Source organism: Crotalus tigris, unplaced genomic scaffold (assembly GCF_016545835.1).
Source record: "Crotalus tigris isolate CLP2741 ecotype Arizona unplaced genomic scaffold, ASM1654583v1 scf7180000018371.15429387391:27106975, whole genome shotgun sequence".
Taxonomy (NCBI): Eukaryota; Metazoa; Chordata; class Lepidosauria; order Squamata; family Viperidae; genus Crotalus; species Crotalus tigris.
In genome coordinates, this window is record NW_024096970.1 from 16695323 (window position 1) to 16719501 (window position 24179).

The 24179-nt window shown below is 38.3% G+C and overlaps 1 protein-coding gene across 7 annotated transcripts in view; it reads left to right on the forward strand.

The window, feature by feature from the left end:
- Positions 1–24179, forward strand: part of STON2 (stonin 2) — a 94680-nt gene that overhangs the window by 65625 nt on the left and 4876 nt on the right. For 5 of the 7 annotated variants that reach the window (XM_039351536.1, XM_039351534.1, XM_039351537.1 and 2 more), the window contains 2 exons: positions 8976–10832; positions 22538–22740. In XM_039351536.1, the coding sequence (XP_039207470.1) occupies positions 8976–10832; positions 22538–22740 (2060 nt within the window). The remainder of the gene's footprint in view (positions 1–8975; positions 10833–22537; positions 22741–24179) is intronic. The other 2 variants (XR_005557708.1, XR_005557709.1) reach the window with 1 other exon arrangement.

The window sequence follows — 24179 nt, forward strand, 5'->3', positions numbered from 1 at the left end:
TAATCTAGTTGATTATAAATCACAATTTATGCTTTAGAGTTATATATGAGCCCACTGTAATTTATTCAACTACAGTAAAAGAAGCATGGATTAATATGATGCGTGAACCCAGCCACTGACTACAAAAGTGGTTCTCAACCTTTTTAATGCCATGATCCCCACCCGGTCGTAAGTTGAGGACTATTCAACTGGTCGTAAGTCGAGGACTACTCAACTGGTGCAGCACCGTTTGCAGAATGGGACTTTTGGTGGGCTCAGCAGGGCAGAGACAGCCTGGACAATTCCTATTGGCTTTTGAAAGCCAATAGAATTAGACTCTATTCAAGAGAGTCTATTCTATTGGCTTTCAAAAGCCAATAGAATAAAAGGGAGTAGCACAGCTAAGGAAAAGGGGGAAAAAATGGCGGACTGCGTTGTTTGGCGACCCCCGTGAAATGGTCGTTCGACCCCAAATGGGGTCCTGACCCACAGGTTGAGAACCACTGGACTACAGTATATTGTGTAACGTGAAAGCCAGATGTGTATTTTATATGCTTGCACATAAAAGCCTCTGGCTTCAGTCTCCTCTATATGTTAATTTTACTGGGAATGCCCTCTAGGGGTCCCCAACCCTCAGGCTGTGGCCCACTAGTGGGCTGTGAGCTGTTTCTAACTGGGCTGTGGAAGCAGCAGGCAAGTGCAAGCGCACATCCCCACTTGCGCAGCAGTGGGCAAGCGCGTGCATGCACACTCTATTTGCGTGAGTGGTGGGCGCATGTATCCACCGCTCACACAAATGGAGCTGTGCGTTCATGCGCTTGCTGGCACCTGGAATCATCCCCCATTCCCATCACTACCAGTCCCCAAAGCCGGAGAGGCCAGGAAACCCTGCTCTATCCCCTGCATTGAAAAACAACTTACAGTCATCTTATTTATGATATGACTCATTGCTGAACTGCTATAAAATTAGGTCTATTGTTTTTAGAATTTATACCCTTATTAAAGTCAGTGTATGATATAAACAAAGCATTCAAATATTTAATAAAGCTCATCTAGTTTAGTTCTATTACATGAATGTTGTGTCTTTGTGTGTGTATATGTGTGTGTGTGTGTGTATGTGTGTGTGTGTGTGAATCTGTAAGAGGGTGAGGGGATATTTTAAAATATCCAAAAAGAAAAATAAATAAGAATAGCCAAGTAAACTAAAAAACAAATGTCATTAAAACTTCTGTTTCACTCAACGTATTACCAAAAAAAGAGACCAATTTGCTTAAAAAATACTTCAGTTGAATTTTGAAGGAAGGAATAATTGCTGTATTTTAAATAAACAGCCAGACTGGAAAAAAATGTGAGCAGATGGCTTGTGTGCTGCCTTACTCTGCTATACAGGTGCATAGCAGATTATTTATGAAGTATTTTAAGGCTCCTACGTTTGTGTTTATGGTCAAATTGGGTTTATATTAGAAAACTTCAAACTGAAGACACTTAAATTTGTTGACTGTTCCTTATAAGAAAAAATATTATAATTCCATAGCCCAACCTTTTAAAAAAATGTTCATCAGCTGAAGATGCCAACATGATTCTATAGTCTGGTCCTGCAGCATTCCAGACACAAGTATATGGCTAAGAGGCATTAATCATAATTGTAATAAAAATAATAAATTTAAATTCTTGTCATTTTGTCATCTGTTTACTCTCACAAGTTAGTTTGGTGAAGTGATTAAAGCACCAAGTTCAAAACCAGTAAACTGTGAGTTCTAATCATATCTTAGGCACAAAGCCAGCTGGATGATTTTGGGCCAGTCCTTCTCTCTCAGCCCTAGGAAGAAGGCAATGGCACACCATTCTCAAAAATTACTTGTCCAGGCAATCAGCAGGAGCCAAGGCTAACTCAAAAGAATGCACAAAATAGTTTTACTATCAGAATTGTGTATTATATGACATGCCTGCCTCATTCTTCATTTTGGAGCTGATAAAAAATTTTCATAGAAAACTCTACCCTCCTTTAACTGGGCAGGAAATTGACTCTACAGCAACTGATGAAAATAGTAATTTGATGTTTTATATGAGACTGATGTATTATCATTGAAGTCATCATCTTCTGCTATGAAGTAATAGTTTTTAATATTAATCTTAAAATTATCTTGTATCTCCTCTGCCTCTGGTGGATCTATACCATCCCTCTTACCACTTGAACCCAAACTTCCTATTACTCTACCAGCTAGAATATGACAGAGAGAAATAGATTAATATATCTTCTTTGGTACTGGCAAAAGAGAGAGAAAATCTCATTCTTTGTGATTTTTTTGGTAAGAGTTTAAAGTGAAGGCACTATGCTATTTATCAGAAGTAGAACAAGAACAGGTATCATACAAAGCGCTTCTTGCCTGAACTTGCTTTTGCTTCGAGCTTTTAATAAAAAGTGGATAGCATCTTCTGCATGCTTTTTTTTTTTGTTCCTGTCAGTCCTATCCTATCCTATAACTATTTCTAGAAATAGTCTTAACAATAATGAATTATTAAGGATGCCAGACATAAAAAGAGCTGAGTAGCTTGAAGAGGCATGCTTAATGTATTTTTCCCCTAGTTCTGTGGAAATATCTAGCTGCTCATACACTGATGGAGCATTTACTGATGCAGTGAATCTCTTATGTACCTCTTATATACCTTACCTGTGATAAGTTTCTAATAGGATGCGGATATTAAATTATATAATTATATAAACTAAGTCAAGATATTTGGCAGCATGTCTCTGAAGGAGGGCTATAGATTTAGTGTTCAACAACATCTTAAAGGCCACAATTTCTCATACTCTGAAGTAGGCATATTCACTTAATGATTATTTATTATTATGGTTGTTAGCAATTTCTGGGTTGAGAGGCGATTTGTTTCTGAATACTAATAACTTAGGAGCCAAAAAGTGGGATGTCAGAGCCTTTAGTTTTTTGGGGAAGTATCCTGGAAGCATCTACTTGGTCAGCATAGAAAATAGATGGCTTTTAATCTGGTTTGGTTTGGCAGGGCTTTCTTTGGATTCTTTCTGCTGTTAAGATCTCTGATGCTTTTGGAATTGTTGTCTTACTCATAGTTGTAATTTCTAAAATAGTACTGATGTTCTTATGGCAGAATTAGATTACATGGGATTTTGATATTGATTCAAACTTGAAAAAGGGAGATTTTGATGATGTCTCCTTAATTTCCTCAAGTCATACTAAGTTTTCAGGGTGCTTTATCCCTTTACTTTTTATTCCTCTAGCCTGTTCCTGGCCAAATAAATAATTACACCGTAAGGAACTATATCAATTAAAGTACTGGAATCAAAAACCTATGATGTCAGGTTAACAAAACTTCAGATTATATTTCTTCAAAATCACCAGGTAAATATTTAAAATACCACAAATGATGGTTCAAATAAGCACCAACAACACAGTTATAATACCAATAAAAATATTCCAAGCAAAGCAACATCCCTGAGATATTTGTATAAATGCATTCTACAAATATGAACTGGGCTAAAACCTAATGAAGTGTCTCTTACACAAACAAACATGCATTTTCAAGATGTCATTTTGTGAATAATAAAGGAGAAGTCTTCTAGACACTCACTAAAATAATCTATTCTCTAAACAGCACAGTATGAATAAAAAGGAAGCTTATTTTCTATTTGTTTCTCATCCGATGAATTATCATCAGTTCTGCTCTTCACCAGCCCCTCCCTCCTTGAAACAGTTTGCTGCCCACGCAGCCTGCAATGGCCATGAAATTGTTTTGGTTGTATATTCTGCAACTTATTATAATTATATTGAAGTTCTTGTGTAGTTGAGAGAAGCATTTGTTCCCAGGCATGGGATATTTTGCTTTTTGTGTTTCAGTTAGTTCAAGGTCATCTATATAAGTGTGAAGGTGTTATATGTGTTCATGTGCATAATTAGCTGAAGCGTATTTATCTGTTTAAAAGTAGAAATACCTTTACAAGAAATATTTCTTATTTTCTTACATTATGAATTGGATCGGATCCAAATTAGAGATTTTATGAAAACTCTTATCGGAAAACATAAAGATACAATAAACATGCATTTGAATATATAATCTAAATTGTTCTCTTTAGTAGAACAATAGTAACTGTTTACCTAAATCAGCAGTATAATCATATAAGGAAAACATTTGCATTGGAAGAATAAAGAAAAGGTCCTGGGCCCTGCAAAGGACAACTCTGGTGAGGCTGGTAAATGTCATCCTCTGATTTCATAAATAAGGCCAATAGATTTTTATTCTGTGGATATCTTTTCAGTATTTTCCAGGCTTTTTCTTTCTGGACAGAAATACCTGCCACTAGGTTATCTTCAAAACCTGTTCGATTTATGTTAGATTCATTTTTATTTTTAAATACAGGGCTACAAATCATTATGCTTAATCACTGAAGAGCCTAACAGCACAATTTTATACACATTCTGGCAGGTTTGCATTTAATAGTGGTATGTGTGTGTTTGTGCACATGTACTGTATACCTTCGAGTCAATGGCAAGTGACCTGGACAAGTTCCTGTACTTTTCTTGTCAATATTTCAGATTGATTGGCCATTGCCTGCTTCCTAAGGCTGAGAGAGAGTGACTGGCCTGGGTGACAGTTGGCTTCATTCCTAAGGCAAAACTAGAACTCACAACCTCCCATATTCTAGCCTGATGGCTTAACCACTATACCAAACTGACTCCTAGTAATGCTTACTTCTTAATATATAAAAGATTAAAGACAATATAGGATCAAATGTGAACTTTTAATTTAGAGTTTCAGTGATTGTTTGATTATCTCCTGTCATGTTGTTAACAACCACATAGATAGGTTTCCTCCATGAAGAATCTTTTGATTTGTGTGAAATAAGTTATCAGTTCACAAGCACTTGAAAAATTGTAATTTCAGAAATATTGAGAATGCTACTGAATATTAGCTTGAGCAAGACTGCTCCCTTTCCCACAGCAGATAGTGGTGAGTGTATTCTAAACCAGTAAGAATTCTTAATTCAAAAAGAAATTATGATGAGATCCATCATTGCTGGTGTTGGTACATTATTAGCGGCTAGCTTCAGTTCTTTGAGGGCACTTGAGAATTTCAGGAAACTGAAGATTCATTTTTTTTTCTGATAGAGTAGGTTAATAAAAATAGCAAAAGAAGATAAAGAATTATCCAAACTATCTACTTAGTCTTACGGATAAGCTGTAGTCAGATGTTTATACACTCTCTCCTCATTTAGTGACTGCATTTCATTCCATTATTTTGGTCACTAAGCAAAATAGTCATGAGGTGATCATGTGACTGAGAAAGACACTGCAAACATCACTGATTGCTGTGCTCACATTCAGATCACGTGCCTCACTCTTTTTTTCTTTTATCTTTTATCCCTTTGCAAGACAGAGATTGCTTAAACAAGCTATCTCTTCCTGAACTGCTTTTCTCTAAAGTGCAGGGTTTCCATAAAAAGTACTAACTGCTAGTTAACAAGCTCAACTTTGTGACCTTAATTGCTTGACTAGAAACCTCCTGCTGGCTGCACAGCTGCCTGAAACTCACCAGGCCTTAATCAGTTTCACATTGAAGGCTTTTGTTGTTAGGTGCAAGAAATTTGGTGAGAAATGTGCCCATTGGTCAGAAAATTGTTCTTTTTAATTAATGTTTATTACTCTCATACATGTGAATTGTCACTAAATGAGGCAGTTACTAAACAAGGAGTGGCTGTATTTTTTTTATGTGGATTTAGTTAGCTGATAACACTCTAAAGCAGGGGTGTCAAACTGCTGGCCCATGGGCCGGATGTGTCATGCTGGAATAGCGCCCACCCCAGCTCCAGCAATGGGGAAAAAGTCACGATATGTCACGACATGCTCTAAAGCAAAAATAGTCTGGTTGAGGTTTCACAATCATAACGCAAGGGAACGGATACATATGTAACTGAGATGCACAGATTTCTAGGAATCCAAGATTCCCTGTTAAGGTGCACATAAAATGATAGGATAGTAGGAAAGGTTGGAGCCTTGCGCAGGCCTGGAAATCTTCTACTTACAAAGAACTTGAAGATAGAGCCATTATATATAAAATTCTATTTAACATTATTTTACATGTTTGTGCACATTCCTATGCATACCTGTAGGGCAGGGGTGTTAAACTCACAACGTCATGTGACCTGTCATGACGTATCACAACTTTTTTTCCATTGCCGGCAATGAGGTGGGCGCGGTTCCGACATGATGCATCTGGCCTGCGGGCCAGCAGTTCGATACCCCTGCTGTAGGGAATTAACATAGGGATCTTTAAAGAGATAGACATAGAGATATAGAGACATACATATACACATACATATACACACTGCAGTATTTTGATACCATATATAACACGGTAGGCTTTGTAATGGACTAGTTGTTATATGTGGCAATAATATTCGACCATATAATGACCTTTTCTATGGCAAAAAATGTTCATGCAATAAATATACTAAATTTTAATATTAAAGATATGTTAGGTAATATTAACAATTAATATTAAAATATTTTAATAATCTGAAAACCAATAATATTTTTGTAATACAGTTTAGCTTTATGGCACCATCTTCTGGTCACTCTATTAAATTATTTTGATTTAACAAAAGTCATGGTTGCTCACATGATTCAAAATTCTCATGCAGCTACTAGTTACTCTTTGCTTACTTGCTGTTCATTTTATTTAGAATTATTTTCTGACTCCCCTTCAGAGAACGGTATATATTCAATATTATAGTTACACTGTTGATCAGTAATCCAGTTCTTAAACTAAGGTTTTTACAGTAAAGATAGAAGAACTTACTGTCATTTATTCTGGAAAATCCAGTATTAAAATCTTTCATGAAGTACTGGGATAAGAATAAAAATCATTCGCCTTCATGGTACCATGAATGTTATTTTTGAGAGAGTACACCCTATTTAGAATAGAATGTGCCATTTAGTCTAATTTAGAACATAGAATAACAGAGTTGGAAGGGATCTTGGAGATCTACTGCAACCTCCTGTTTGAGCAGGAGACCCTAGACCTGTGGTGGCGAACCTATGCCATGAGTGCCACAGGTGGCACGCAGAGCCCTCTCTGTGGGCACGCACACCATCGCCCCAGTCCTAGGCCTTTAGCTGGGTTTTATAAAACTTTTTTGCTTTAGGCCTCCGTCACCATGTGCAAAAAAAAAAAAGTTCAATCAATCAATCAATTTCAACTTCTCCGGGAAAAAAAAAAGATTTCGCAAAGTTGGAATTGATTGATTGAACTTTTTAGTCCCACCTAGTCTGCTGGTACCACTGCAGCCATGCCTACCCAATGCACCATGCCCACCCAATGGGCCACACCCACCTGGCACCCAACAATACAGAAGTGGGTTTGGGGTTGCAGTTTGGGCACTCGGTCTCTAAAAGGTTTGCCATCACTGCCCTAGACCATTTCGGACAGATGGCTGTCCAGTCTCTTCTTAAAAGCCTCCAGTAATGGAGCACCCATAATTTTTGAAGGCAAGTCATTCCACTGATTTTGTAGGATCAGTTCTTAGTTTTGAGATTTGAGGATACACTGAAGGTAGATGCTCATATTTGTTCAGTCTTTCACATGGTTTCTTGAATTCAATCAAGTATTTACATACAAGCAATAAAATGCTTTATTACTTTATGCTCTACAATTTGTTGTGGATGACGGATAAACATCACCCCAGTCCTATATATTCTGTAATGATAGGATCCAACTATTATGTCTACAGGAATTGTTATTTTGGTATATCTTTATATAGCAAAATATGCGCATCTGTCTCTATAACAGAAACAAGAACTGATACATAGTCTGGAGTCATGTAGATGGAAAAGTAGAATTTGTCTAGGAATATAAAAAGAATCTTACCTGCAGCAAGGCAGAGGATCTATTTAATATAGCATCCTGTTTCCATATTCTTTCCTATTTTCTATAGGAACAGAATAGTTTTCTGCTATTGTTCCTCAGCAATCAGTGCTTCTGTTCCTGGAGGTAGCCTTGAGATCTCAGAGAAAGGCTGGGTTTAAGTGCAAAAGAACAGTAACATATAAGAGGATGGTTCTCACTGCAGGCAGAAACATTTGCACTTCAGGCTATCGTAGTGAAGAAAAAAATCTACACCACTTCTCTGTAACAGGCAAAAAAATCAGGAGTCTGGTAGCATCTTTTCTGACTAAAAAATGCTTATTAAAAGGCATACATTTTTGTGACTGCAATTCACTTCATCAAGTGTATAGAGTCTTTTGGTTTTCAGAATGTCCTGAGCCTCACATTCTCTAGCTCAGGGATGTCAAACTGGTGGCCCACAGGCTGGATGGGTCTTGTGCAGGCCACGCCCACCCCAGCTACGCAAAGGCAAAAAAGTCATGATATGTCACAATATGTCAGATGAGGTGAATGAGTTTGACACCCATGCTCGATCTCTTACATTGTCTTTATAAGAAACAGCACTGTTTTTCCACTACCCAACTATTTTTCCTCCTAAAACTGGTTTTTGACATTGCAATAAGTATGCAGTCCTACACATATGACAATATGAAATGTTATCTTTAATAAAATATCTGATCTATTTTAAACATATAGAAGAAGTAGAACCATCTCACAAGGAGAAAAAGTCTTATACAATGGTCATCCACTGTGCTCTTATTTTCTATAAAAGAAATATAATATCTGCTCATATTTAATAGATATTTATAGATTTTACTATACTAGTCTGCTTAAATATATTTAATCAATTTAAGAAAGGTGATTTTGAGAAAGGTAATTTTATTTCTGCTAAGATTTTATTAATGGTTCTATATAAATAAGATAAAAGGGACAATTAATATAACTTGTTCCTCACACAGAAAACCTTGTGAGCCTACTGGAATATCTTGATTCCTTCATTACTATGTAATCATTATGTGTATAATTAAAAAATATATCAGTCATTATGTAGTAATGATATTCTTTTTTCTTTCTGTCAGACAATTCTTCATCTCTTCTTGAAGATGAGGAGCTAAGTATGGAGGCCACCAGCTGGCAGCTGAACAACACATCCATTAATGGCCATGTTGAAAGTGCAACCACAGCCCGTTTCCCCAGCTGGGTGACTTTTGATGACAATGAAGTTAGTTCCATTTCTCCAATAACTATATCTCCTTTGAAACAAGAGTCCTCATCATTATCAGAAGGAGCAGCAACTACACAGGTCATAGATGTGAATACTAGTACCCCTTTATCCTTTAAAAAAAGGGAGCGCCCCAGGAGCACCTTGAGTGATTTTTCTAAAGTTCAGAAGCTAGATCTTTCTTCTATCACCTCGGTGCCATCAGTTAGTGGAACACCCCCCTGGAGTGCTACTAATCCATTCCTGGATGTATCACTAAAGAATGTTCAACCTTCTCCTATCAATCCATTCAGTTCTTTCTTTGAGGAAAGGGATAGGCATTCCCAAGGCAACTCTGTCACTGGAAACACTAGTAAAAACCAGAGAGATTCTCTTCTTATCCTTCATCAGGAACCTGATTCCATCAGCTTCAATGAGCCAAGTACACACCTTAGACATAGAGATGCTATTGAGCAACTCAAGCAGCTCCATATTGGTGATCCAGATCAGCAGGACATTCTCAGTTTGCCAGATGATGACCCCACAATCTCCACTGAGCTCTATAATACTTTGTCCACTTTGGGACCACCTCATCAAAAAGATGGCTGGCCAATGATGCTGAGGATACCAGAAAAGAAGAATATAATGTCTTCTAGGCACTGGGGTCCAATATATGTCAAACTGAAAGATAGAAAATATTTACAGCTCTTCTATGAGAAAGGACTGGAAAAGCCTTTTAAGGAATTCAAGTTTGAAATAAATCATGAGGTTTCAGAACCCAAGCTTCAAAATTATGATGAAAATGGGAGGATACACAGTGTGAGAATAGACCGTGTCACTTACAAGGAAAAAAAGAAATACCAACCAAAGCCAGCTGTTTCTCACATAGCAGAAAAGGAACAGGTTATTAAGCTAGGCACCACCAATTATGATGATTTCCTTAGCTTTATCAGGGCTGTTCAGGATTCATTGATGGATTTGCCTGCTTCCTCAACAGATTTAAGTACAGTAGGACTTAATTACCAAGAGGAGGAAATCACTGTTGATGTAAAGGATGAATTCTATGGAATTTTGGCCAAAGGAGACAACAGGATCTTGCAGCATAATGTATTGACACGAGTGCATGTGCTCAGTTTTCTTTCGGGACTGGCAGAGTGTAGGCTGGGCCTCAACGACATTCTTATTAAAGGGAATGAAATTGTTTTGCGGCAGGACATCATGCCCACCACCACTACCAAGTGGATTCAACTGAATGATTGCCATTTCCATTCATGTGTGGATGAAGAGGCATTTGCCAGTGCCCATGTCATTATGTTTAACCCTTTGGATGCTTGCCGATTTGAACTGATGCGCTTTAGGAGTGTGTTTTCTGAGAAGACCATGCCTTTTACTTTAAGGGTTACGGCTAGTGTCAATGGTGCAGAGGTGGAGCTTCAGAGCTGGCTGATGATGTCACCAGGGTTCTCATCCAACAGAGATCCTCTAGCTCAAGTCCCCTGTGAAAATGTGATGATTCGTTATCCTGTGCCACATAAGTGGGTGAAAAACTTCCGGAGAGACAGTGTCCTTGGGGAGAAGTCCTTGAAAGCGAAGGTGAACAAAACTGCTAACTTTGGATCTACCAGCGTGTCTGGTTCTGAGCCAGCAATGAGGGTAACACTAGGAACTGCAAAATACGAGCATGCTTTCAATTCAGTTGTGTGGAGGATAAATCGCCTGCCTGATAAAAATTCTGGTGGGTACTGCTGCGTGAATTAGATCAGCTTGTAAGAAGGGAACGTTAGCATAGTTCTTGGTATCCTATCCAGAAATTCAAATCAGCTCTTGTGTGAAATGAAGTTGTTCCATTTTCTGAAAGTATGACCATGTAGTATAACCTCAGTAATTTTATCTGTGTAGTTCCTCAGCTTTCTTCCCAAAAATATGCTTTCGGGTGGATAAGGGTTATATCCAACCATCCTCACTGGAATTCTTAAAATGGCTACATTGTCAAGCATCTGATCGTGTAGTACAGTGATGGTGAACCTTTTAGAGACCGAGTGCCCAAACTGCAACCCAAAACCCACTTATGCATTGTCGGGTGCTGGGTGGGTGTGGCCCACTGGGTAGGCGTGACTGCGGTGGTAACGGCAGACTGGGTGGGTCTAAAAAGTTCAATCAATCAATTCCAACTTTGCAAGATCTTTTTTTTTTCCTGCGAGAAGTTGAAATTGACTGATTGATTGAACTTTTTTTTTTTTGCACATGGCGGCAGAGGCCTAAAGCAAAAAGGTTTTATAAAACCCAGCTGAAGGCCTAGGATTGGGGCGACGGTGTGCGTGCTCACCGAGATGGCTCTGAGTAGCGCCTCTGGCACCCATGGCATAGGTTCGCCACCACTGATGTAGTAGATTCCTTGCCCAAGAGCCAGATAGTTTTCACCTTCCACAAAGATAATACCAGGAGAAAGATAATGAGGGATCAGGTAATGTATTGATGCAAAAATTTTCAGATTGCTAACTATTTTTATTTTGTTGTAGAATCAAGGGAAAATCTAATATGAAGCTTTCCCTCCTATTCTGTTTCAATCACTAAGCAGGACTCCTTCAGAATTTTATTTCTCATGGCAAATCTCACAAGATTTATTAGTGGTACAAAAAAGAGAAGCTCCAAGACATTGAGCCCTCTGAAGATGTAGTTGATGATCTGCCAGCAAAACTAGTACTTTCTGAATTAAAACTTCAGTGAAAGGAATCAGCTGGCCTTTCTCACATGTAAAGTAGCTCAGCATATGTGAGATTCCAGAGTTGTTCCTTTTTTCTGAATCTTTAGGAAATCAATTATTTTCCCACCTAAAATTCCACCTGGTATACTCTGTTCTCAGCAGGAACTGAGGAACAGAACTCCAGGAATTTTTAGTACTAACAGAATTTTTCATTGGTTTTAACTCTTCTCTAATCTTGGGAACAACTACCACATCTTTCTCAGCACTTTGGCTTCATTAGAGGAATTTCAGAGAGTGGTGATAACTGCCTGACTACAGTACAGCACCATCTTGTCTGGACATGCCTGTTCTCCTGGCATGTTACAAGCAAGGCTCTATTGAGAGCAGAGATGGTTCTTTTCTGTTCCATCGGCTTTGTTTCTGTAATATACAAAAAGATTAGCTTGTTTGTCCCAGGCAATTGAGTGTTTAGTATGTTTTTCAGTTGAAGGCACATGACCATCTTCTGTAAAATTGGACAGTGAACCGGAAATTTATTAAATAAATTATAAATTTATAAGCCACCCAGAGTCACCTTGTAGGGGAGATGGGTGGCATAGAAATTTAATAAATAAATAAATAAATTAAAACATCACTAGCCCATTGTTGACAGTGAATTAAAGCTAACTCTAATTAACAGATTAAAAACCATTTACAGAATGATTTTTCTCCTACTGGAAAGCATTCCTGTTTGCATCAGACAACAAACACACATGAAATAAAGTCAGGGATAAATAATCAAATGAATAGCAGCAGAGGTGATCAAGTAATAGAGGAGTGGTATAAAAAGGGAAGACAAAAATCATGTTCCAGAATTGATACATTCTGAGAAAGTTTGTCAAAACAGTACTAGCTGTGCTAAACAGTATTTCATGAAACTGAAAGTTTTTGAAATGCATCTAGTTAAGATCTCAAAGACTGAAAAGGGTTGATCAGGCATGTTTGAACATAGAATTTGAATGCCTCTATTCTGCATGGTGATCTCTCCCAATTGCAGAAATCTTTTGAAGTCCAATCATTTATCTTCGACTTTTTGTATAATCAAGTTTTAACAAAAATAAAAAATGAATACTAAATTAATTAATTACTTGCTTACATATTTATAATATTGATTATCTCTGTCCAGAGGCTGAGTAACTCCACCAACTTACAGACTGGATTCTCATATAATTCTAAACAAATAAAACCAAAGAGCCAATGAAAGTAGTCACAGTATAATCCTTTGCATGAAATACTGTAGAACTGTTGCATATAAATGATTGGACCATTGTAATCAAAGGGTGTTCATATAACCTTGGCATAATAAAATTTTACTTCTAACTTTGGCCTTGGTAAACTGATTTTGTGATGCATGGAAAAAAATTGTTGTCCGTTCTGGATACAAGGCAAGTACACAGTTGTCTTTTGTTATGTTTGAGATGCAGCTGTTATGATGTCATATCTCTGAACTTTTTTTAAAAAAAGTTATGATGGGCCAATTTGAAGTTGTAAGATCAAAACAGCTAAACTGAATTCCCCTGAAAAGCTTTGCTTTTTGTAGTATTGTTCCGACAGCAGCTTGGTAACTTCTAATGTGTGCTTCTTCATAAACAACTTGTTGACGCTGCCTGATAAATAATGGGCCTTGTTTATAGGCTGTGAGAACTCTCCATTCCAACTGCATATGATTCACTGCTTCAGGACAAAAGGATATTTTTAGTTAGCCAGCATCAGGCAGAATAAAGAATGTTGAGAAAATATTGATTCATGGAATGTTTTTCTGCCTAGCCTGAAAACAAGCCAGCACATATTGAATAAGAAAAGACTTAAAGTACAGCTTTGGAGTTGTACACTGTAGAAAACCAGCATTTAATCAAGCATCCCTTTCTCAATGTGTACTGTATGAAAACTGTTGGAATTTTAAAATAAATCCCCTGTAAAATATCATATAGATTATACACATGCACATGCACACGACCAGCAAATAGACTTTATTTTTGTGTCACACTGACTTTCAATATCTTTGCTTTGGAGCTTTGTGTATTGCATGCACTTAGCCAGAATGGCTTGTAATTGTGATTTATGATACAGTATGTTTTGAAGTTCAAGACAATTGTAGCCTATTCAGTAATTTGTAGATAAACAAACCATGGTTTTTGGTGCAGTTTTCAATCTCAGTTACAGAAAAAGACACTCTTAAATTAGGCAACTTTTCCCAAATAATTGTTCAAATGGAGTGAACAATTTTGATTCCATATTGCAAGTGTCTTCCAGAACACTGGATACCTGCTCCTCAAATACTGTTCATTGCTCCTATAGATGATGGTGAGGCTGGCAATGTCTTTTAAACTATCATAAAAAAAATCTTGATTCTGCTTCTAAAGCAGAAATTAGCAATCTTTTTGTTGTTGAGTGCTTCATAGCAATCTGACACTGCATACCACTCATCTGTTGGCTGAAGCAAGTTGTGAGCAGGTCAAAAGCCAAAAACAATTAGGATTTGTCATTTTCTGATTCTATCAGCCTCCTTGCGCTTTATTCTCTCTCCCCTTTTGACACTCTCATATGTCTCTTTCTATCCAGAAAACTGCTGATGAGCAGACTGATGGTTCATCCAGAAGTCTGAATTGATTGCTGACAGAACTTTCAATATTACAAAAGGGCCATACTACAGCCTTACGCATTTTAAGCAAACATCTACATGATCTATACCAGGGGAGTCAAACTGCTGGCCTGCGGGCCAGATGTGTCATGGTAAAACCGCGCCCACCCCATTGCCAGCAGTGGAAAAAAAGTTGTGATACATCATAACACGTCACGTGACGTTGTGAGTTTAACACCCCTGATCTATACTTTGTTGTTAATTGCGAAGTCGTGTCCGACCCATCGTGACCCCATGGACAACGTTCCTCCAGGTCTTCCTGTCCTCTACCATCTTCTGGAGTCCATTTAAGCTCACGCCTACTGCTTCAGTGACTCCATCCAGCCACCTCATTCTCTGTCGTCCCCTTCTTCTGTTGCCGTCAATCTTTCCCAGTATTAGGCCCTTCTCCAGTGAGTCCTTCCTTTTGAGGTTTGATGGCTAATAGGTGGCCAAAGTACTTGAGTTTCAACTTCAGGATCTGGCCTTCTAAATAGTAGTCAGGGTTGATCTCCTCTAGGACTGACCGGTTTGATCGTCTTGCAGTCCAGGAGACTCACAGGAGTCTTCTCCAGCACCATAGTTCAAAGGCCTCAATTCTTTTGCACTCAGTCTTTCTTATGGTCCAACTTTCACAGCCATATATTGCAACTGGGAAAACCATGGCCTTGACTATACCCACTTTTGTTGGCAAGATGATGTCTCTGCTTTTTAGTATGCTATCTAGATTTGCCATAGCTTTCCTCCCCAGGAGCAAGCGTCTTTTAATTTCTTGGCTGCAGTCCCCATCTGAGGTGATCTTGGAGCCCAGGAAAATAAAATCTGTCACTACCTCCATTTCTTCCCCATCTATTTGCCAGGAATTGAGAGGGCTGGATGCCATGATTTTGGTTTTCTTAGTGTTGAGTTTCTTCACCCACATCAAGAGGCTCTTTAGTTCCTCTTCACTTTCTGCCATTAGAGTGGTATCATCTGCATATCTTAGGTTGTTGATATTTCTCCCAGCAATCTTAATTCCAACTTTTGATTAATCTAGCCCCGCCTTTCTCATGTTGTGCTCTTCATATAAGTTAAATAGGCAGGGCGACAGTATACAGCCTTGCTGGACTCCTTTCCCAATTTTGAACCAATCAGTGGTTCCGTGTCCAGTTCTCACTGTTGCTTCTTGACCCACATATAGGTTTCTCAAGAGACAAATAAGATGGTCTGGTACTTCCATCTCTTTAAGAACTTGCCACAATTTGTTGTGATCCACACAATCAGAGGCTTTAGCATAGTCAATGAAGCAGAAGTAGATGTTTTTCTGGAATTCCCTAGCTTTCTCCATGATCTGATGTAGGTTGGCAATTTGATCTCTAATTCCTCTGCCTCTTAGAAATCCTGCCTGTACTTCTGGTAGTTCTCAATCCACATACTGCTGGAGTCTAGCTTGTAGGATTTTAAGCATAACTTTACTAGCATGTGAAATGAGTGCAATGGTGCGATAGTTTGAACATTCTTTGGCATTGCCTTTCTTTGGAATTGGAATGTAAACTGACCTTTTCCAATTCTGTGGCCACTGTTGAGTTTTCCAAATTTGCTGGCAAATTGAGTGTAGCACTTTTACTGCATCGTCTTTTAAGATTTTGAATAGCTCAGCTGGAATACTGTCACCTCCACAATTTTTTTTGTTGCTCAGCTTTCCTAAGGCCCATTTCACTTCACATTCTAGGATGTTTGGCTCGAGGTCAGTGACCACCCCATCGTGGTTATCTGGGACGTTAAGCTCGTTCTTGTATAGTTCTTCTGTGTAGTTTTGCCACCTCTTCTTAATCTCTTCTACCTCTGTTAGGTCCCTGCCATTTTGGTCCTTTATCATGCCCATCTTTGCATGAAATGTTCCCTTCATACCTCCAATTTTCTTGAAGAGATCTCTGGTCCTCCCTATTCTATTGTTTTCTTCTATTTCTTTGCACTGTTCATTTAAGAAGGTATTCTTATCTCTTCTAGCTGTGGAATTCTGCATTCAATTGGATGTATCTTTATCTTTCTCCTTTGCCTTTGATCTATACTAAGAAATACCAAAATGTCAAAGAATAAAAATAAAGCTTCAACTTACTACTACTACTATTACTACTACTACTACTACTACTACTAATAATAATAATAATAATAATTATAATAATAATAATTATAACAGAATACCTGGGATGTAAAATCAACAAAAAAGAAAAACAAACAAATAGTGCACCACAAAAATGGAAGGTTAGACTAGAAAATAAGATCAGCAAGTTAAGATCACATGCAAGCAAGCTAGAACAGATGAAAGAAAAGAAGCTGAAGAACAAGAAGACCAAAGAATACCTAATCAAGAAATACCACTTAGAAACAAGGAAGATCAAGGAAGCACTGGAAATAATAAAGCAACAAATAACAGCTATAGCCAGGAAAATCAGTAGATATGAAGCTCGAATTGCAAACTATAGGCAGAACCTCCAATTTCAATCCAATCAGAAACGTTTCTACCAATCCATCAATGGAGAAACTGCAAGGAATCAGTCAGTACCTGACAAGGAAGAAACAGTGCAGTTCTGGAAGCAGATATGGGATAACCCAAAGAAATACAACAAGGATGCGGCTTGGTTAAAAGAGGTGGATGCAAATAAAACAGAAGTTGAAATGAAAGAACTAGTAATAACAACAAAAATGGTAGAAAAAAGAGCAAAGAAAATCAAAAATTGGTCAGCACCTGGTGAAGATGAACTGCATGGGTTTTGGTTGAAACATCTAACTGTTATACACCCACTCATTGCCAAGCAATTCAACAATATACTACAAGGAGGAGAAATTGAAAAGTGGCTAACAACTGGGAAAACCTACCTAATAATGAAAAATCCAGCAAAAGGGGCAACACCAGGTAACTACAGGCCAATTACCTGCTTACCAACAACATTCAAATTACTAACTGGTGTGGTAGCTGATGCAGTACAACAGCATCTAGTTGAAAACAATCTCTTTCCACCTGAGCAGAAAGGAAACCGCCCCAATAGCAGAGGAACAAAAGATCAACTCCTAATAGACAAAATGATCTTGGAAAACTGCAAGAGAAGGAAGACCAACCTGAATGTGGCATGGATTGACTACAAAAAGGCATTTGACTCTCTGCCACATGATTGGATAATAAAGTGCCTAGAAATAACAGGAGTCAGTAGAAACATCAGAAAATTTGTGCAAAGATCGATGGCACAATGGAAGACACAGTTGCAGATCAATGGTGAGAGGCTGGGAGAGGTTAATATCAAGAGAGGAATATTTCAAGGAGATTCATTATCACCATTACTATTTGTTATTGCACTGTTTCCTCTGTCAACAATACTGAATAACTCAGGACATGGTTATCAAACATCAAAAACATCTGCTAGACTATCCCACCTCCTTTACATGGATGATCTGAAGCTGTATGGAAAAACATCATCTGAAATAGAATCGCTGCTCAACACTGTCCGTATATATAGCCAAGATATTGTAATGGAGTTTGGCTTGGACAAATGTGCCACACTTACTATCAAACAAGGAAAAATAGTGAAAACTGAAGGAATCAAGATGCCCCACGAAAATAACATTAAGAGTCTGGATGAGGAAGAGTACTACAAATACTTGGGTATCCTTCAAGCTGACAACATCAAGCACACTGAAGTCAAGAAAAAGATTAGAGGTGAATACATCAAGAGAGTGAAGAAGATCTTAAAATCCAAACTCAATGGAGGAAATACCATAAAGGCAATCAACACCTGGGCAATCCCAGTCATTAGGTACACAGCTGGAATAGTGGACTGGACTCAAGCAGAACTAAAAGCAATGGATAGGCAGACCAGAAAAATAATGACAATGAATCATGCCCTTCATCCACGCAGTGACATTGATAGACTTTATCTACCAAGGCAAATAGGTGGGCGTGGAATGCTACAAGTACATCAGATGGTTGAAGAAGAAAAAATGGCTTTGGAAGAATATCTGAAGAACAATGATGAAGATGCACTGAAATTAGTATATCAGGAAGGCTTACTAACTACTGGAGAGACCAAACTGGCCTACAAGAAAGACCAAATGAAGAACAGAATAGAGGCATGGGAAGACAAAGCACTACATGGCCAATACATGAAAAAAATAGCTGGGAAAGCAGATAATAATAAAACCTGGCAATGGCTAAGAGCAGGAAAATTGAAGAAAGAGACCGAGGGACTAATTCTGGCTGCACAAGACCAAGCCTTAAGGACAAATGCATACAAAGTCAAAATTGAGAAGACAGCAACAGACAGTAAGTGCCGCCTATGCAAAGAAGCTGAAGAAACAGTGGACCACTTGGTAAGCTGTTGCAAGAAGATTGCACAGACTGATTACAAGCAGCGGCATGACAAAGTAGCAACAATGGTGCATTGGAAGATCTGCAAAAAATATCATTTGCCTGTAAGCAAAAACTGGTGGGATCATAAAATAGAGAAAGTCATAGAAAATGATAAAATTAAACTGCTCTGGGACTTCAGAATTCAAACAGACAAGCACCTGCAACATAACACCCCAGACTTAACAATTGTCGATAAGAAAGACAAAAAAGTCTGGATAGTGGACGTGGCAGTGCCTGGAGATAGCAGAATAGACGAGAAAGAACTGGAGAAGATAACAAAATACAAAGACCTACAAATAGAAATAGAAAGACTGTGGCAAAAGCAAGCAAGGGTAGTACCAATAGTCATAGGCTCCTTGGGTGCAATCCCAAAACAACTGGAGCACCACTTGAACACCATTGGCATTGACAAATTCGCTATTAGTCAATTGCAAAAGGCGGCCTTATTAGGAACTGCTTCCATCCTGCGACGATACCTGTAATACCATCAAACATCCACATCTGCCTATCCCAGGTCCTGGGTAAGGACTCGATAGGTAGACAAAATGCCAAATCCAGTCTGAACATCTGGCTGACTGTGCGATGAATGATAATTATAATAATAATAAAGTTGGAAGGGATCTTTCAGGTCATTTAGTCCAACCCCCTGCTCAGGCAGGAAACTCTATACCAGGGGTAGGCAACCTTGGCTCTTTTATGACTTGTGGAATTCTGGGAGTTGAAGTCCACAAGTCATAAAAGAGCCAAAGTTGCCTACCCCTGCCCTATACCATTACAGACAAATGGCTGTCCAGTCTCTTCTTAAAAATTTCCAGTGTTGGAGCATTCACTGCTTCTGGAGGCAGGTTGTTCCACTAGTTAATTGTTCTAACTGTCAGGAAGTTTCTCCTTAGTTCTAGATTGCTTCTTTTCTTGATTATATACATTAGCTTAATATATACATTAGCTATCATAATTAGGTTCAGCTTGGTAGTAAGCATCATTTCATTGTTGTCTTACATGAAAGGCAAAACCATGCTTTATATCCATGAGAATACTCAAAAAATGATCTTGGTGTACAGCATCTATACCAGTGGTTCTCAACCTTTTTAATGCCGTGACCCCCAACCGGATGTAAGTCGAAGACTACTCAACTGGTCGTAAGTTGAGGACTACTCAAGTGGTGCAGCACCGTTAGCGGAATGGGACTTTTGGCGGGCTCAGCAGGGCAGAGACAGCCTGGACAATTCCTATTGGCTTTTGAAAGCCAATAGAATTAGACTCTATTCAAGAGAGTCTATTCTATTGGCTTTCAAAAGCCAATAGAATAAAAAGGAGTAGCACAGCTAAGGAAAAGGGGAAAAAAATGGCGGACTGCGTTGTTTGGCGACCCCCGTGAAATGGTCATTCGACCCCAAATGGGGTCCCGACCCACAGGTTGAGAACCACTGATCTATATCATTTTTGTCTCTATAGTGTGTAACAGCAATCAGGACAAAGCTGAAAACTCTTCATATAGTAATAACATGGGGTTATTCCATTTTCACAGACAGAGAGATTGGCGCTCAGATTATGATTGCACAAGATCATTTGGAATATACAGCAGTGGCCAAAATTGTGGAAACCTTTTGGGAAAAATGTAAAGTAGAAATGCCACCTTTGGTTAAGTTTCCACCAATTTTTCTTCTAATTTCCTTATAGCTGTAGCCTTGTTCATTTAATAATACTATTTTACATCGCTTTCTGGGCAACCAGTCAACTCTTTGCACCATTACTTTAATTTTATTATGTTTTACAAGCTCGCTAAATGAAAGAAAAAAAAACCCCAACCAACTTGATAGCAATCACATAACACACTGACAAATATCCTCCTCTCAGCTTCAATACATGACATCAGTAACTGAATCCTACTGTGATCTGATTGGCTCATTGCCAAAACAAGATGACACCTGATTGGCTCTCTAAACACTCATGCTCATTGGCTACAATCAGATGAAGGAAAGCTACTTGATATCAACCTAAGCAAGTTGTACTTTTTTTTCTGGTTATTTGGCTATAATGTTTCATAGAATACAGTACAGATAATTGAACAAACTATGTTGCATTACATTCTTGATTAAATTATCTTTCCATTGATATATAATTTTACGGTACTACTCCCCCCCAAAAAAGTGGTGTAATTAGCCATCAAACCTCAAAAATACACTTTTCCCAAAAGGTTTCCACAATTTTGGCCACTACTGTACATGCCTTGGCAAGATTTGAATGAGAGACTTTCAAATACAGAATTCACATATTTAAGCAGAAAGTTACACTAGCTTTAGTATATCTGAGGTTCCTGCCATCAGTGATTCATATGACATTGCAAGAGGGCACACTTCAATACAGGTATTTGGAACAAAAGGTTGCTCAACCATGTTCCATATTATTCATTGTTATTTAATCCAATGTATCACAACTTTGCTTTGGAACTGATATTTTCACAGCTTAATTATATGTTTATAAAATAACATGAGTAAACTGTTCCAAATGGGAGCAAATTAGATATGCATCTGGAGCTTCACAGCAAGAAGAACAGCTGATGAATACATTTAGTAAAAAAAAAAGGGGGGGGGAAACAGGTGGGAAAAAAGTTATGTACGTGTATTTTCATCTTTTTAGCTTTTTATTAAAACATATCTTCAATATCTTACGAACAAGTATATCTAATAAGTTATATCTTGTTTTCACCTTACACAAATGTATATCAAAGATTTGCTTTGCAGCCCTAGAAAAAATTAAATGATGTATTTGTTCCTGATTTTTTCACATGAAGACAGTACATGGTTCAAAATTATTATCAGTGATCATCAGCCAAGAGCAATGAGTTGTGCTTATTTCTCTATATAGTCATGCCTCAATCCCTATATTTTAGAAGAAACTGGGTTTTCCTTATTGCCTTTGGATTAGGCATTTTAGATTAGAATTAGAAAATAGAATAGAATAGAATAGAATAGAATAGAATAGAATAGAATAGAATAGAATAGAATAGAATAGAATAGAATAGAATAGAGCTGGAGGGGACCTTGGAGATCTTCTAGTCCAGCCCCCTGCTCAAGCAGAAGAACCTATACCATTTCAGACAAATGAAAATTTAAAAGACGTTTGTATGCATTGAATTATTCTTTTCTAAATTAACCTGTAGAACTGTTAATAGCATACATCAGTCTTAACTACTATTGTATATGATGTTGTGATAATTCTGCATGAAAGAAGAGACAACGAAACTTTAGCCAGCATTAGCTCACAGTTTTTTCAAGCATTTTTTCTAAGATTCATTGTGATGTATTTGCAAGGAATGCCAGAAGAACTCCTTGAGAGTTATAAAACATGTGTGGACAGAGTGGCTTTCCAGCTCCCTTCAGTTAACTAATTTTGCCTGTGATGATGAATTGTATGGATTATTGGAGCCGTCATTGTTTAGACAGGTTCTAGAATTAGAGTATGTGGTTCCAGCAATATTCTAGTGAAGCTTTATTTAATGCCTGTATGTCTTTATCAAGTTTGATTTAAGAAAATAAGTTGTCAGAACTTATGTCAGAAATGCTGACATCACAATTCTAACATAATCATTTGAATAATTCAGTGATTTTATTTAGGTGTTTGTTATCCTTTTTCTTCTAAGATTCTATGCTGGAGTTCTCAGTTGCCATATTCTTTTACTTATTTTTTTAGCTGCAGGTCATCCTCATTGCTTCTTTTGCCACCTGGAACTTGGTTCAGACCGGGAAGTGCCTTCTCATTTTGTCCGCTATGTGGATGTAGATTTTGATATGCCAGCCAGTTCAGCATCCAAAGCTGCTGTTCGGTCCATCTCTGTGGAGGGCAAGACTGATGTGAGGAAGTGGGTGAATTATGCAGCACATTACAGTTATAAGGTATGGTTGAATAATTGATAACCACCCATTCACCCACACACCCACATCCATACTTTGGGGGGGGTTCAAATTTGGAGTGGCTTCCAGGAGCTTCTGGATGTGTTTCTTTTTGCATTCAGATAACTTTTGATAGCATGCCTTCTACAGAATCACTAATGTATGAATAGTCAAACCTTCTGTGCTATCTGATGCATGTTGCCTGCAGTAATTTAATGGATTAAAGCAATCTCCAGCTTTTGGGCAGAATATACTGTATGTTGCATGGAAAGGCCCCAGGCTCAGAACCTGACATCTCAAATTAAATGATCTCATAAAATAAAAATCAGAAGGATATTTTTTTTCCTGAGCCACAGAAGAATCACTTTAAATTACAATGGAACAGCAGTCTGTGTATTACTTAGCTTTTCAAGGTCTTTTAAGTGATCATAGAATGGAAAGGAAGCTTAGAAGGCCTGTTGTTCATCCCATTTGTCAGAAAAGAATTATTCACTTCCATGAGTTATAACACCCTGTGCAGAGCCACGCAGGCCTATAGCATTATTTGGGAAAGGCCCCGTTGTCCTGTCCAGCTAAACATGACTCCTGCTGAACCCAACTTGCTTGTTTGGATTTGTTTTGGACTTGCCACAGTGTTTTTCATGTTCATGCTTGTTCTGATCATCCTTCTGCTTTATCAAATGTTAAGGTGACCAACTTTTTTACAATAAAAAGGAGGACACAAATAAATTGAAGAAAAAAATATCGTAAATAAAAGAAATATTTTATTCATTGCAACAATAATACAGAATACACTATAATATGATAAGTGCATAATAAAAACATTTGTAACAATAACATTTTATATTGTAATTATGCTTACATGCCGTGCCCCCGCCTGCAGCCGCCCCGCCAGCACTGCTGCCTCACCGTGTAGAGCGGGCCCCGTGGCTCCCATAGCACAGGGGGCAGCCGACCACTGCCACCCCTCACACCCCTGCCCGCAGCAGCCCCATCGCCCCTGCCTCTTGCACCGGCAGCCATTATTGCCCTAACAAAGCCGAAGATCAAAAGAAAGTTACCATGGCGTTGCCGCTCCAGTCTCCTCCAGGTATCTTCGGGATTAACTAGAAGATGGTGTAGTTGGGTAGCAGGGACGGGTGGTGCAAAGTTCCTGCCAATTCGCCTTCGCTGCAGACAACTTACATGTGCAAAGTTTTTCGGCTGGGTGTTTTGGCGCGCTCAGCAGCAATTCCTATTGGCTTTCAAAAGCTAATAGGGGAAGTAGTACAGCTCATGCAAAAGTTGAAAAAAAACCCATCAAAAAGTGCTGGAATGCCGTTCTGAGCGTTCTATGAGAAAAAACAAAAGCCCTGCAGATTAGTCTTCAAATATCGAAAAGGAGGACATGTAGGAGGACACTTTTTGAGGGAGGACAGAACTCACAAAAGGAGGACTATCCT